This window comes from Camellia sinensis, chromosome 13 (genome assembly GCF_055761805.1).
Source record: "Camellia sinensis isolate YWXY chromosome 13, ASM5576180v1, whole genome shotgun sequence".
Taxonomy (NCBI): Eukaryota; Viridiplantae; Streptophyta; class Magnoliopsida; order Ericales; family Theaceae; genus Camellia; species Camellia sinensis.
In genome coordinates this window covers 124341109-124354251 of record NC_138973.1, presented here as the reverse complement: position 1 = coordinate 124354251, position 13143 = coordinate 124341109, and the positions used below count along the sequence as shown (strand labels likewise).

At 37.5% G+C, this 13143-nt stretch overlaps 1 protein-coding gene across 1 annotated transcript; it reads right to left on the bottom strand.

Annotated features, from left to right (window-relative positions):
• Positions 1-2208: 2208 nt before the first annotated feature.
• On the bottom strand, positions 2209-5244 carry LOC145805695 (uncharacterized). Its single transcript, XM_082900875.1, has 2 exons — positions 4656-5244; positions 2209-2546 (listed from the first exon to the last, which is right to left on the bottom strand). The coding sequence occupies exons 1-2, from the start codon at positions 5242-5244 to the stop codon at positions 2209-2211; spliced, it is 927 nt and encodes a 308-aa protein (XP_082757001.1).
• Positions 5245-13143: the final 7899 nt, after the last annotated feature.

The following is a 13143-nucleotide window of genomic DNA, read 5'->3' as shown; positions in this document are numbered from 1 at the left end:
AAGAGGGTTCGGAAGTCCGGAGGCAGGGCTCACAGCCGCGACTCTGGAACTTCTGAACGAGCACATTATGCAACATCACCAAGCGCTCAATCGGTGACATCTGAATCTTAAGGTCGGTCAAAAATGGGGTGTCTACAAGCCCAAAGGTGAGTCAATTGAACACAATTACAAGTAGAACTTCATGAACAAAACAAGAGCTTAACATGCAAGTGTTCATTTTAAATCCAATGCTCTAAAACATGACCAAATGTAAGATTTGAGCTCAAAACATGGTAGATTCATGGACTATAACCCAAATATTGACATGCATGAGGGGAATTCATGAAAGCATCTTCAAAACTCAATAATGTGCACATGCATGCATGAATTACTACTCAAATCAACATTTGAACCAATTCTTGGCTTTAATCTTCAATTTTACCATGGACCATGCAAGTTATAACTTAAATGCACAATCAAGATGATGATTTTCTTACCTTGGGTCTTCAATTCCAAGTATGGAGGCTCAATTACGCAATTCTTCTATAATTCCTCCAATTTCCAAGCAAAATCTCTAGATGAATTCAATCTCCTCCCTCACTCCCTCTCTCTCACAGTTTTGGCAAGGAAAAGGCTGAAAATGGCGTATGAATCAATCCTAAACAATGTACGAGAAAGTGGCCCACTCAAGGGCAATGATGTAATTAACTTGCATTCACTTAATCGATGTTTAATCTAGCATTAATTAATCTAATTTAATCATACCAACCAAATTTTAATTAAACCTACCATAAAATCACATATATTTTTACTAGTATAAAACACTACTCAATTTCTGAATCGGTCGCCGATAAGGCTTTCAATTCGCAGTTTAAAGTCAAAGGCATGAACAGGTCATTTTATCACAAACAGATAGAAACACAAAAAAAAAATAATGCAATACACATGCAAATTAATCCTAAATCCTTCCTAAATTACCATTAGACATAATTAATCATGGTTTAGCATTAATCGGAGGTCGAGGTTATTACAGTCTTCTCTCCTTAAAAAAGTTTGGTCCTCCAAACTCAAATTACCTTCATTCGGGAACAACATTGGGTCTAATGGGAACAAATCCGGATATCTCTTCATCATGTCTTCCTTGGTTTCCCAAGTTGCATAGGTTCCTCCGTGGTTTTGCCAATCAACTTTTACCAACAGTATTTGTTTATTTCTCAACTTTTTGATCCGGCGATTCACAATCTGGATAGGTCTTTCCTCATAAGTGTAGTCATCTTTCAAAAGCACATGTGTCGGTTCAATGACGTGGAGTGGATCCCTCAAATATTCTCGTAGCATCGATAGATGAAAGACGTTATGCATGTGTTCCATTACTGGAGGTAAGGCTACCCGATACAATACCGAATTGATCTTTTCGAGGACATCATAAGGTCCAACATATCTTGGCGCCAATTTTCCCTTAACACCAAACCGAGTTTGACCCTTCATCGGGGTCACCTTTATGAACACGTGGTCCCCAACTTCATATTCCCTCTCTCTTCTTCGCACATCGGCATAGCTCTTCTACCGACTCTGTGCAGTTTTCAGACGCTGTTGTATCAGTTTCACTTTCTCGGTTGTTTCTTGCACAAGTTCCGGTCCCAACAAAGGTCTATCACCTACTTCAGCCCAACATATCGGAGAACGACATTTTCTTCCACACAAAGCTTCGTAAGGAGCCATTCCAATGCTTGAATGGTAACTGTTGTTGTACACAAATTCAACTAATGGCAAGTAGGTCTCCTAATTCCCTTGGAAGTCTAACACACACATTCTGAGCATATCCTCCAGAGTTTAGTTCGTTCGTTCAGTTTGGCCATCTGTCTGTGGGTGATAGGCACTAATCAGTCTCAATTCAGTCCCCAAAGCCTGTTGCAAACTCTGCCAGAATCTCGATACAAACTTTGAGTCCCTATCAGACACAATAGATATTGGCACTCCATGCAATCTCACAATTTCAGTCATATAGATATTGGCCAATTTAACAGCGTTATAAATAGTTTTGACAGGCAGAAAATGGGCAGACTTAGTTAAACGGTCAACTATAACCCAGATAGAGTCCATACCTTGAGAAGAATAAGGCAATCCCACAATGAAGTCCATGGTAATGTGCTCCCATTTCCATTCCGGTATTGGGAGTGGTTGTAACAAACCAGCGGGTCGTTGGTGTTCAGCTTTAACTTGTTGGCACTATAGACATCTAGCCACAAAGTCTGCAATACTCTGTTTCATTCCAAGCCACCAAAAATTATGTTTCAAGTTATGATACATCTTCGTGTTTCCTGGATGCATAGCGAATTTACTACTGTGAGCTTCGGTCATAACACGTTTCCTCAAATCATAGCAATCGGGCACACAAAGACGGTTCTGAAATTTCAGCACATCATTCTCAAACACAAATCCTGGCCTCGGCTTTGAATCAAATTCCTCTCTGATCTTTTTCAAGCATTCATCCTCGCACTGTTTCTGTTTGATCTCGTCAAGAATTATAGGTTGAGCAGCGATAGCAGTTAATAGCCCATCTTGTTCTAGGTCAGTCAACAATTTTTTTCGGTTAGATAGCAAACATGACAAATTCGCACTGGATTTTCGGCTCAAGGCATCTGCTACGGTATTAGCCTTTCCTAGATGATACAAGATTTGCAAATTATAATCCTTGATTAGTTCTAACCATCTTCTCTGTCTCATGTTCAATTCCTTTTGGGTGAAGAAATATTTCAAACTTTTATGGTTTGTATATACCTCACAAGTTACCCCATACAAATAGTGACACCATATTTTCAAAGCAAACACCACGGCTACTAATTCAAGATCGTGTGTTGGGTAATTCTTTTCATGAGGGCGGAGTTGTCTAGAAGCATAGGCAATCACCCTTCCGTTTTGCATTAGTACACACCTCAAGCCTTTATAAGAAGCATTACTGTACACTTAAAACCCATCAGTACCATTAGGCAAGGTTAAGATTGGTGCAGTCACTAACTTGGTTTTTTACTCTTGGAAAGCTGCCTCTCTTTGTTCATTTCAGTGAAATGGCACATTTTTCTGAGTTAACTGAGTCAATGGCATGGCAAGCTTGGAAAAGTCTTTCACAAACCTCCGGTAGTAACCTGCAAGTCGCAGAAAACTTGGGACTTCTGTCACATTTGTCGGTCTAGGCCAATCCATGACAGCTTCAATTTTCTAAGGGTCAACAGAAACTCCATCCTTGTTGATTACATGTCCCAAAAATGCCACACTGTCAAGCCAGAATTCACACTTGGACAATTTAGCATACAGTCTCTTCTCTCTCAAAATCTGCAAGGTAGTTCTCAGATGATTCTCATGTTCTTCCCTGCCTTTAGAATAAATCAAAATGTCATCAATAAATACAATAATGAAGTCATCCAAATATGATTTAAACACCCTATTCATAAGATCCATGAAAGCTGCAGGTGCATTGGTCATCCCAAACGGCATTACTAAAAATTCATAATGTCCATATCTAGTTTGGAATGCAGTTTTCTCTATGTCCTCAGCTCTAACCTTTAATTGATGATACCCGGACTTGAGGTTAATTTTGGAAAACACTTGGGCACCCTGAAGTTGATCAAACAAGTCATCTATTCGGGGCAGAGGGTATTTATTCTTGATAGTCACTTTGTTCTGTTCTCGGTAGTCTATACACAATCTTAAAGATCCATCCTTCTTTTTGACAAACAAAACTGTCGGACGGATAAATTTCTTATCTAACAGTTCCTGAAGTTGGGTTTTCAATTCTTTCAATTCAAAGGTAGACATTCTATAGGGAGTCTTGGAAATAGGTTGTGTCCTCGGAAACACCTCAACAGTGAATTCAATTTCTCTATCAACTAAGTTCTCAAGTAAGTCAGACGGAAACACATCGGGAAATTCACAAGCAACAGGGATTGTTTCTACAGTAGTACTGTCAGATGGTGCAGTCAGTATACAACACAGGTAACCCCTACATCCCTTCCTAAGGAGTTTTACAGCTTTCATAGCCGAAATCAAATATGGGGGATGAATTACCCCATTCCCAATAAAAGTAAATTCAGGTATACCCGGTGGTCTAAACACAACAGTTTTATTTGCACAATCAATGGTAGCACAATACTTAGTTAACCAGTCCATCCCCAAAATACAATCAAAATGATTAATGTCCAAGGGTAATAAGTCCACATATAATATCATATCGCCAATAATAACATCACATGCTGGATAAACATGAGCACACATCATAGAATCCCCAGACGGCGTAGACACAGACAACACATAGGTCATAAGTTCTAATGGTCTAGTCAATTTTCGAGAAAAAGCATGCGATACAAAGGAATGTGTACAACCAGAATCTATTAGTACACATGCATTTTGAGAGCATATAGGGAGTGTACCTAACACCACAGTATAGGTGTTCGGTATGTCACCGGGCACTAAGTCAAACACTCGACCTTGTCTCAAAGGTTCTTTTCCAGCATTGGCTTTGGCACTGGTTTTGGCCACAGAAGCGGATCCCGCTGAACTTGCTGCAGGACGGCTAGTAGTCTTAGACTTGAGCGGGCAATCTTTCACTACATGACCTGGCTAGCCACATCGGAAACAAGCACCAGACACTCGGTAGCACACACCCTTGTGCCTTTTACCACAATCAGAATAGACCAGAATAGACCCACTATTCTGACTTGAGCTGTTCGAAGTCCCTGAGTTTTGCTTCTTACTGACAAAGGACCGGCCTCTTTTAAAACCAAACCCGGATCTTTTTCCTCTCCACTCAGTTGTTGTAGTTGCTGGGGCTTTACTTTGTTTCATGGCAGCTAGGGTGGCCTCTGCCATTAAGGCTCTATCTAGAACTTCCACATAAGTAGGCAATTTTAGGACGCCTACTCGATCAAACCCGTCTAGATCCAATCCCCCTTCAAACTTTTGTGCTTTCTTGTAATCGGTATCCACCATATATGGAGCAAACCGTGCCAATTCGGTGAATTTAGCTTCATATTCTGCCATAGACATTCTTCCCTGTTTGAGTTCCTGAAATTCAGACACTTTCCGATCCCTGAAATGTTGGGAAAAATACTTGTCGTAGAAGATAGCATTAAACTGTGCCCATGTCATATTTCCATTGCCACTTCGGATTAGTAACCACCACCTGCGGGCTTCATCTTTCAGAGTGTAGGTGGCTAGGAGGACTTTCTGGGTTTCAGAACAAGGAAACACCTCATACAGTTTCTCCATTTCAAGCAACCACGTCTCAGCTTTCAAAGGTTCAATTCCACCATAGAACGTTGGCGGTTTCATTTTCATGAATTTCTGTGTCAGATTGATGATGTCATTATTATCTGCCTCGGCTTGTGCCGGTGGAGGCGAAGGGGGCAAAGGTTGTTGTCTCTGTTATTGTGTCAAGGTTTCAGTCAATGCTGCTAACATCTGTTCCATTCGACCCATGCGAGCCTCTGAAGATTCACTTTCACCACTTCCCCTTGCATTCTCATCTTACTATGCGGACATCAAATGATAATAAACACAGGCATAATCTTACTCGTTTCCTTCAATTCATTTGATTCAAATGTACATTTAGTTTTTCATCTTCAGTTGCATTACCACATACTCACACATGCAGATGAAATGCCCTTAACTCTTACTAGGACATCCTAAGCTCATACGGACCTGTGTGTGCGGTAGAACACGTGCTCTGATACCACTCTGTCACGACCCAAACCCGTCCCTGTAGGTTTAGCACCGTAACCGGGCAGTAATCCGTGGATTATCAAAGGCCTCTGAACATATTAGCAAATAATAAGGGGCTACGGAAGCAATAATACAAAATAGACAAGGTCCAATAAGCTGTGATAACGTACATGGGACAGAACATTTCAAAACTTATTTATATATACATAAAATGCCAGTCCAGATACACAATATTTACAAGGTACTTACAGATTGTACTTCCCAAGACCTGACTTTACAAAACATACACAAGACTAGCATGAATACAAAAACAGCCATGGCTTTAGGCTTCGTTCGGAACCTCCTCGGGAGGCACAACAGTTGGCTGACAAAAACAAAACAGAAGGCCGTCAACTCTGGCCCTGGTCATGTGCCAGCTCACCTACATACATAATATAAACTGTGAGCGAAAGCCCAGTGAATAATAATAGAGTAAAGGGTTTCAATGAATGAGTTCGTACAGATTCAGAAATCATAATTCAGTTTCATATCAAAATCATAGTTTATCCAAATCATATACAGACAGAAATCATAAGTCATGATTAAGTTTACGTGATACATCCATTAGCATTAACAGAACAGAACAAAACAGAACATATACACGTGAGGTTATGAATAACCAGTTCCATAAAGGAACCTCCGGATCCGGGCAACAGAACAGAACAGAAGCTGAGCCCCCGTGATAGGGCCTCCGGTACAGGTAACAGAGTACAGACAGAAATAAGTTCCATAAAGGGACCTCCGATACCGGGTAACAGCTAACATATATCAAATGATGCTAAGGATGTCACGAATACATATCAGAAATTAAACAATCATTCATTGTATAGAACATATCATTTCGGAAAACAGATCTTGTTTTATCACACAGAAAATAGATACAGTTGAACATAACTTTACTAAGTTATTACTCACAGTTGGCCTTGAAACAGACAGACAGAGCAGATTGATCACACGACACGCGACACGTGACCTACATAACACATAACGGACACACACATGAAACACACATTCTAATTGCACAAAACTTACGTCGTTGGTTCTTGTTGTGTTTCTAATCTTAAATCCTCACTATAGAGTCTTAAACATGGCCTAGGAATGCCTAGGATGGAATGAGGATGCAAAGATGCCTTGGAAAACATTTTTCAAAACTTGCTGAAAATAGGGGTCTCGCTCGAGCGAGACTTTCTTCACTCGAGCGAGCTTGTCAAAACAGAGGGGTTGCTCGAGCGTAGACTCCTTCGCTCGAGCGGTCTGTAAAAATGCAAAAGTATTGGTTATTGAAATTTTACGCTCGATGCTCGCTCAAGCGTGAGACACAGCTCTTCGCTCGAGCGTAGGTCTCGTCGCTCGAGCGTGTGTCTGTGTGCACCAAAAACTTAAGAGCTTGCAATTTACGCTCGAGCCACCATTCCTTCGCTCGAGCAAAGCTCTGAACAAACGATGGTCGCTCGAGCGTGGAATCCTTCGCTCAAGCGAGGAAGCCAAATTCTGGAATTTCCAGATTTGCCTCCCAAGCTCAAACCAAGCATTCAACACCTCCAAACTCGACCTTTTGGGCCCATTTTCTGGAAAACACTTGTAAACTCATAGTATAAGATGTTTCAAAGATCAATTTGTAAAATCAAAGCCCAAAGGTGAGTCAATTAAACACAATTACAAGTAGAACTTCAAGAACAAAACAAGAGCTTAACATGCAAGTGTTCATTTTAAATCCAATGCTCTAAAACATGACCAAATGTAAAATTTGAGCTCAAAACATGGTAGATTCATGGACTATAACCCAAATATGGACATGCATGAGGGGAATTCATGAAAGCATCTTCAAAACTCAATAATGTGCACATGTATGCATGAATTACTACTCAAATCAACATTTAAACCAATTCTTGGCTTTAATCTTCAATTTTACCATGGACATGCAAGTTATAACTTAAATGCACAATCAAGATGATGATTTTCCTACCTTGGGTCTTCAATTCCAAGTATGGAGGTTCAATTACGCAATTCTTCTATAATTCCTCCAATTTCCAAGCAAAATCTCTAGATTAATTCAATCTCCTCCCTCACTCCCTCTCTCTCACGATTTTGGCAAGGAAAAGGCTGAAAATGGCGTATGAATTAATCCTAAACAATGTATGAGAAAGTGGCCCACTCAAGGGCAATGATGTAATTAACTTGTATTCACTTAATCGATGTTTAATCTAGCATTAATTAATCTAATTTAATCATACCAACCAAATTTTAATTAAACCTATCATAAAATCACATATATTTTTACTAGTATAAAACACTACTCAATTTCTGAATCGGTCACCGATAAAGCTTTCAATTCGCAGTTTAAAGTTAAAGGCATGAACAGGTCATTTTATCGCAAACAGATAGAAACACAAAAAAAAAAAAAAAAAATGCAATAAACATGCAAATTAATCCTAAATCCTTCCTAAATTACCATCAGACATAATTAATCATGGTTTAGCATTAATCGGAGGTCGGGATTATTACACTAATGTCTTTGGGAAAGAGGTAGAGCGTCTTAAGAGCTTTACTTTGGTCCAAACAAAGCTTGGTTTCGGTGTCTTTGAGGTTTCTTCCTTGAGGTAGGGACTTTGTACACTCTTCTATGAGTTTTAACTTAGTTATTTGTTGATGTGTAAAAAATATTAGAATTTTGGATGATTTTGAACAAACCTAGGGTTTTGGTTCAAAATCAAAAGAGGGGTTTTCAAATGTATGTATAAAAAAGTGGTTATGGGAGTAAATTTGAGGTTGTGTTATGATAAATTTGTTGACTTTAATACACGGGATGGATTTTGGAAGAAAATGGAGTTTTTCCCTAAAACGTCTCAAAATGTTATTTTTTATAAATAAATGAAATTGGTATTGGGAATATGAAATTGGATAAATGTTTATATAAATAGTGGAGTTAGATATGTATTACCTCTCACCTATGGAAATTTGGATAATTTATCTGCCATGGAGATTGTATATCTGTTTAGAAATATCTGTTTTGAGCTATCGGTGGAGGATGACTATGATTGTTGTAGAAATTGCATGAAGATTAGGTGAATTGAAACTAATCTCTTATCCTTTGGCATTGAATATGACTATGTCTTTGATAGATTGTAAATGTATGATGTTTGGGAGAAGAAATGGGATGTACTCTATGTTTGGGAAAAGAAAGATAATGGACTCCATTGAATTAAGTTGGCCTATGTGTCCAGGATGAAAGTCTCGAAAATCGTGCAAATACATGGGCGCCGATTCCTGTGGACGAAATATTCATAAAATGGCAAAATAGAAGTGTTTGTATAATGGTTGTGTTGGTTAGATACCCACTGAGTTGTACTTTCAGTTTGGTTGTCTGAATGAAATGGTGAATGGCTTATGAATTGGGATATAAAACTCGGTATGACATGGTTTAGTGAAAAAGTTATAAATGATTTTATCATGGACATCAGATATGCATATTATAATTATATCTTTGTTAAGATTTATATATTGTGTTAGATTCTTTCTACTGAGCTTTGGCTCACCCTACGTAGGAAAATTATTTTCAAGTACTGGTGATATGCCTCCACCAAGGACTTAGGTTGGGAGGACTGTGGAGCTGAAGGTTTAATTTTATTTATTTTACATTAGTTTTTTTGTACAAGCCTAGGGCTTTATTTGTAATGAGCTTACAGCTCATTTTTAATGTACCTAAGCCATAACTTGGAAAGATATAAGCCTATAGAGCATTTGATTACTTGTTTAACTCTTATTACATTATTGTGGTCTGGTAACACATGTTGTAGATTCAGGGTGTCCTATTTATGAATGTATATCGCATGTGTCACCCTTTTGTACAATCGAATCTCATGTAATAGAAGGATGCTTTACTCTAATTTACACTGTTATTTACTTATCGCTTGGATGGTTTATTGTACAAATTTTAGGCTGTTACACTTCTCTTCCATTCTTTCATTGCTCACTCTTCTCTTCCCTTCACTTTTCTGGTCGTGGCCCTAGGAAAGAATTAATGAGAAGGGTTTTTTACATTAAGAGTTAATTGTGTCTTTCCACAATGTGGTTGAAAGGTATTATGGTCAATTCCACGGTCAAGTCAACGTCGTTAAGGCTTTTTTAATGGAAAGGGAGAATCTAACTATTATTTTTAAAAGTAAGGAAGGTATGTGTAATTTTTGAAACCACAGAAGAGGTATCTGTAATTAAGGCAAACCTCAGGGGAGGTAAGTGTAATTTACCCATTTTTTATTTTCTAGTAATTATTTTCATTGCCTTTTGTATATGATCCTAAATTATCTGTTTTTTTGAACCATATAAATGATTTAAAGAATTCAATACTTAAAAAAAAAAAAAAAAAAAAACCTCATTTTAAGAAAACAATGAAAAAAAACATTCAGAAATCAGATTCATAAGAAATCGTGCAATAAACTCACAACTTCTGCAAAGTCGTGTATTCAATTCCCAAGTTTTTCGAAATCATGAATTCACTTACCAACTTTTACGAAATCATTTCAACATTTCTACTTGAAATCGTGTGTTTAATACATGATATTCCCTAAACTTGTGACAACAAAACATGACTTAAAAAATAACATAGATTTGATAAATGTAATGCCTCCAAATTAATTAAATTAAAACATTTCGCATAACCTGATTAATCTGAAATCTTTCCAAACCAAACAATAACATTAATCTCAAAAGTCCTCTTTTCCATTGAATTACATATCAAATATTAAAATTTTCATATTCTTGTCTTAGTAATAATAACATTTACATAGTTCAAGAAACTAAAGAATAAAAATAATAATGCCTTAATGGCATACAAACATCAAGGCAAGGCCTTGTTACAACAAAATGGACGCGCGGTTCCAAACATAGACGCTCGAAGCTTCCACGTAATACATCCATGAGCCGTCGTGCTCCAACAAAACAAAGAAGTCCACCTCCTTCTCATAGGGGTGATTGCACATCATCATTGTTAGATAGGAATGAACTAGATGCCCAGTAGAAATAATTTTAACAAAGTATCTAATTATTTGAAAATCCATATGGCATTATCACAACCAAAACACTTTCTTGTTCAACTCATGTTTGGAGTTTAAGTAACAAAACTTAGATATTATAATTTCCATGAAAATCACATTTCAACACCAGGGGGAAAACACACAATAAAGTCCCTAAAGAGAGTCCCAAATTACATACACAAGTCACTTTCATTTAAAACCACCCCTACATTTACCGACTATTATACGGCAGGATGTGGACACCCAAAATCATCCGTTTTTTCACTTTTACAGACTATAATACAGCAGGACCAGTGGACACCCAAAAACATTTTCCTACATTTGTCCGGCTATAAGCTCAGATAAGGCAATTGGGCACCTTGACTCCTCGCGCGGGTGCCAAATACAACACAACTCAAACCAAACCCGACTCTCTACCTGGACTCCCATGTTATTTACCACTCCCTCAAACAACCTTTCCAAGATTTTCACAAATTCTAAGAATTTATACACCCATAAGAACAAAGATAATATCACCATTCAAATAATTGAACTATCATGGATACATAATCTTTATATTTCCAAGGAAAAATCTCAAAAGCTTTCAATTTCATGAGTCTCAAGTCAGAATACATCTCATTCTCATAATTTACTTATAAATTTAAAGAATTGAAGGTTAATTCCATTTGAGCATATCATGGTTCAATTTAAAAAATTAGGGTTTTCATTAAATTTGAGGCTTTTGCCCTTCTAAATATATAAAATGCTATTTTTTAACTAAAGTCTTTGTAATCCACAAACATTAATATAAATTTTGAGAAAATAAGAGAAATTTCATTTTTGAAATCAAAACCCAATTTTTGTAACCTCAAACATCAATCATAAAACCAATGTCACAATAATACCAATAAACATCCTCAAATTAAAAAGATACAAAGTTAAAAGTGATCCTACCTCCAAGATGAGAGTAGAGATGCTAGATCAATAGGATTCTTTCAAAAATCCAAAATCCAATCAGTTAAAAATGTTGATCTTCACTTGTTTTTCATCTTTATTGCAAGATCCATGGTGGATTGTTGGTGAAAAATGGATGAAATCAGGGTTTTGAGAGCTAGGGTTTTGGATATGGAGGAGAGAGAGAGAAGAGAGGAAGAAAGAATAAAGCTTTTGAGCCAAAAACTCATTTTAAAGTGCCTAATATCAACCAGACCGCTCGAGCGGTCAAATCGTAGCTCAAGTGGTGAAAAGAAGCACCCAAAATCTCTGAAATTCGCAAAGACCATTCAAACGGTCAAAAGTTCGCTCAAGCAGACTTGCTTCCAGCGCAAATACTTAAATTTCAAATAGGCATAACTCTCTCGTCAAGACTCCGTTTTAGGTCATTCTTGTGTCCAAATCAAGCCACGAAAACAAGCTTTCCAATGGTTCTAACCTCACATCCAAATTCAAAGTGTGGAAAGATAAAAGAGCAAAAGAGTGAAGACTACTAAAGGGATAATTTTCTGTATCAATGTTTTTGATCCAAACATACTTTACCATCATGATACCACCTCAATCAATATTCCAAAATGAACCAAAGAGACCCCAAGTACAATAAATACAGTGTCAAGAGCAAACCCACTAGTCCAATAAGTATAGGTGTTACAATAAATATGTTCAAAATAACTTGAGTTTGGTAAATAAGATCAAAATACACATGGGTTTGGAGAGAGGGAGAGAGGGGGGGAGGGGGAACAAAAATAAACCATAAGACTTAATGGAAAACAAGTGGATGTGCTTAGCGACTTTCCACTAATTTCCTCAAATAATTTTCGTTTTTAAGAAGGAAAGAGATGAAGCTAGTTGTGTATAGGCCTTGAAGCGGCATTTCTCATTGATTTCTTGGCCCATTAACAATTTTGTACATTTAGTTCATTTGAGAACAAAGGCATAAGGCCCAGACCAAAGGTGTGACACCCCTGTTCCGTAGTATGTTAATTGGTCCTTAACATGATGTGATTATGTATTTTGATATGATTTTGTGTTCCACTATGTGAAAATATGTGGTTTGAAATTTTATCTGTTCATCGTAGGAATATCTGTTTGAGTAGTCTGCTTTGGAAATTTAATTGAGGGCCTTATCGGCCACGGAACCCGAAATTGATTACGCCATTGTGGTTGGCATAATTTTTAGGGCCTACGGTGGAATTTAATTGAAATTTGATTCTGGTCAATTTAAACTGATTAAATTGATAAATTAAGTACCCCATTATTTTATATTAAAATATTTGTTAGTGGGGCTTGTTGTATATTTGTATTGCACTCTCCTTTAGCTCTCTTAAAACTCAAAATCTGAGTTAGACAATTGAGAGTGAGAGAGAGGCCGGCCATGGAGAGAAAAAGGGAGAGATTTGTG

Excerpts from the sequence above, each read along its gene's own strand:
- LOC145805695 (XM_082900875.1), bottom strand. The coding sequence starts at position 5,244 with ATGGAGAAACTGTATGAGGTGTTTCCTTGTTCTGAAACCCAGAAAGTC. Across the intron at positions 2,547-4,655 it reads TCTGGTCTATTCTGATTGTG|AACAAGATGGGCTATTAACT; the intron begins GTAAAAGGCACA and ends TGACTGACCTAG.